At 34.1% G+C, this 2,776-nt stretch overlaps 1 protein-coding gene across 1 annotated transcript; it reads left to right on the forward strand.

Annotated features, from left to right (window-relative positions):
- Nucleotides 1–1,232: 1,232 nt before the first annotated feature.
- LOC108741455 (protein phosphatase 1 regulatory subunit 42-like) lies at nucleotides 1,233–2,391 on the forward strand. The gene has a single exon (XM_018476273.2). It carries the CDS (start codon nucleotides 1,263–1,265, stop codon nucleotides 2,352–2,354), a length of 1,092 nt encoding a protein of 363 aa, XP_018331775.1. The 5' UTR covers nucleotides 1,233–1,262; the 3' UTR covers nucleotides 2,355–2,391.
- Nucleotides 2,392–2,776: the final 385 nt, after the last annotated feature.

A 2,776-nucleotide genomic window follows, 5' to 3' on the forward strand; every position in this document is an offset into this window, starting at 1 on the left:
AAAACTTAAAAGCAGCAGCATTTACTGAAGTACTGAAGTGCACTATAAATATATATTTATTTTCGATAAATAAAATCGGTAAGTAGTCGTTAACTTAATTATCGGAGCTGATATGAACGGGAGGGAACTCGGCTAGTACCCGGGAGAGAATTCGACTATCTATATTTTAACCAAAACTACCTGCGGGAGGGAATTCGGCATCACCGGTTTAAACTGACCCTGTGTCCTATCATATCAAATAAGATTTGCAACAAATTTAGTTCCAAAACGGTAAGTAAGTCACAAAAGAAGCTTACCTACAAGAAAAACCAAAGCCCCCAGTAGCACACATTCATGTTCATACGCACAGACGAAATAAAATAAGTGGTTATAGCGTTTTTTAAATTCAAAAGTATTCTTCATAACGAGTTTAACCCGAAAGGATATATAGATGTAATAAATCAAACTATTTAGTAGTCTTGATGTTCATGAACACTTAAGGAAATTTAAAATTGAGATCATTATATTACAGACCATTCACGACAATAATATTTTTTGTCAGATTTATGCTTATTGTATTAATGTAAAAACAATTCCAACCCCAAATAACGTTTTTTACACCTTACACTTTATTGGCCCTCTTTGTGTCTTAAATGAATGGCGAAATTATACAGCGAACAATTTAGAGCCATTAAATACTGACGAGGAAGGTTCTAGAAAATTCTTGAGACTGAATGAATGACTACAGTGCGAGTTATTATTCTCCGACTTAAATTGATTTGTCAAAAATAACTTTTCGGTACTGAATTTGATAATATTTTGAACCAAGACTGGTCTAGAGATACTTTCGGTTACCATACTCTTTTTTCCGAACTTATGATCAGTTAACCAGTTAGTCTCAAATATCCCTTGATATTTTGAGCAGTAGCGTAGTTGACGACGCCCAGGTGCCTAAAATGTCCAACAAAGGTCACTTTTTTTGGACAACTTAGAATCAGTTGTATCTAGTGTTTTCAATACCCCTAAGACGCATGCGTAAAATTCAAGGATTGAATTTTTTCTAAAGATCGTTCTCATAGTTTTTGACACATACCTACGTATGTCTATCAAAAAATTAAAAACCAATAAGAGCAATCGGTGGCTAAGGTATTAACTGTTTTTTCAATATTTACGTTCCTTAGCGACACAAACTATGAATATCTGTCACAGACATCCATGTTGCTAAGATATCGACTAGTGAGTCAAATGTCTCATTTGACGAAGTTTAGGTTGAGTTGTGAATTATGTTAAAATCTAAAGCAAAATCAGGTAATCCTACCGAAGGTGAAACTCTAAAAGATGAATATTCTGACGTTAAAAACGAGAAGAAACCTTCGCATTTATATTATCAAGATAAGAAGAAGTTACGTATAAATGAAGAATTGTCTTATAAGCAATTAACACATTTGTATCTCCACAATAATCAAATCGAAAAGATAGAAAATCTTGATGGCGCTATACACTTGAAAGAACTCTATCTGCACAATAACAAAATAAAGAAAATCTGCAATTTGGAATGCCTTGTATACCTGAGAAGATTGCATTTGGGTCATAACGAAATTTGTGTGGTGGAAGGTTTGGGCAACTTAAGAAACTTAGAAGAACTGTACATCGAAAAGCAGAGACTGAGAGAGAGCGATTCTATGTGTTTTGATCCTCGATCTATTTTTGGTATAAGACAATCGCTAAGAGTATTAAATTGCTGTAGAAACAATATTATGGACATATCCAATTTGGCTCCACTCACTGGGCTACGATTTTTGGATGTTTCTCAAAATGATCTTTCTAATATTCAAGAAGTTTGTGATGTACTGCGGAACTTTTTCCTTTTAGAAAATTTGAACGTGAGTAAAAATCCGATATCAAAGTTGCACAAGTATAGAGAATCTTTGATTGGATGTACAACCAATGTGAAACTGTTGGATAATAAACTGGTGAACGATTTAACAAGAGTGTTTATAAAACGAATGGAACATGAAACTTCCAAAAAAAGAAGTGAACCTACCATTAATCTACCCAAAGCGCTTGAGGATGTTTCTAAGAACTATCCGGAAGGTCTTCAAAAATCGATTACTCGTTCCATTTTAGAAAAAGGAAGAAAGAACTTGTCCGACAGTGTGAAAGACGCAGTTGTAGGTTGTGGCGATGCTACTGGTGATGTCTTTTTACCAATGAAAAAATTTCCTAAACCTAAAGGTTCACTTGTGAAGAAACGGATGAAATTCTTTAAATTCAATACCCGCAAAATGGGACCAATTGTTGAAGAAAAATCCCAAAGTCATATCCAAAATGTGGTGTTTGTAAGAAAAGTTAAAACAACAAGTTCATTGCAGTAATAAAAATAAACATGTCTAACAAATCTATAATATGTAGTTGTGCGATTTTCTAGTGATGTNACTTACATCAAAATGTATGTTTAGAGGTATTCTTTCGCAATTAGCACAACTCATTTCATGGATTAACAAAACCTTAAAATTTGTTAACCAGTGTTATCGGAGCTGATATGAACGGGAGGGAACTCGGCTAGTATCCGGGAGAGAATTCGCCTATCTATATTTTAACCAAAACTACCTGTGGGAGGGAATTCGGCATCACCGGTCTAAACTCACCCTGCCCCTAGTAGTACACATTCATGTTAATACGCACAGACGAAATAAAATAAATGGTTATAGCGTTTTTTAAATTCAAAAGTATTCTTCATAACGAGTTTAACCCGAAAGGATATATAGATGTAATAAATCAAACTATTTAGTAGTCT

Source organism: Agrilus planipennis, unplaced genomic scaffold (assembly GCF_000699045.2).
Source record: "Agrilus planipennis isolate EAB-ADULT unplaced genomic scaffold, Apla_2.0 scaffold1677, whole genome shotgun sequence".
Taxonomy (NCBI): Eukaryota; Metazoa; Arthropoda; class Insecta; order Coleoptera; family Buprestidae; genus Agrilus; species Agrilus planipennis.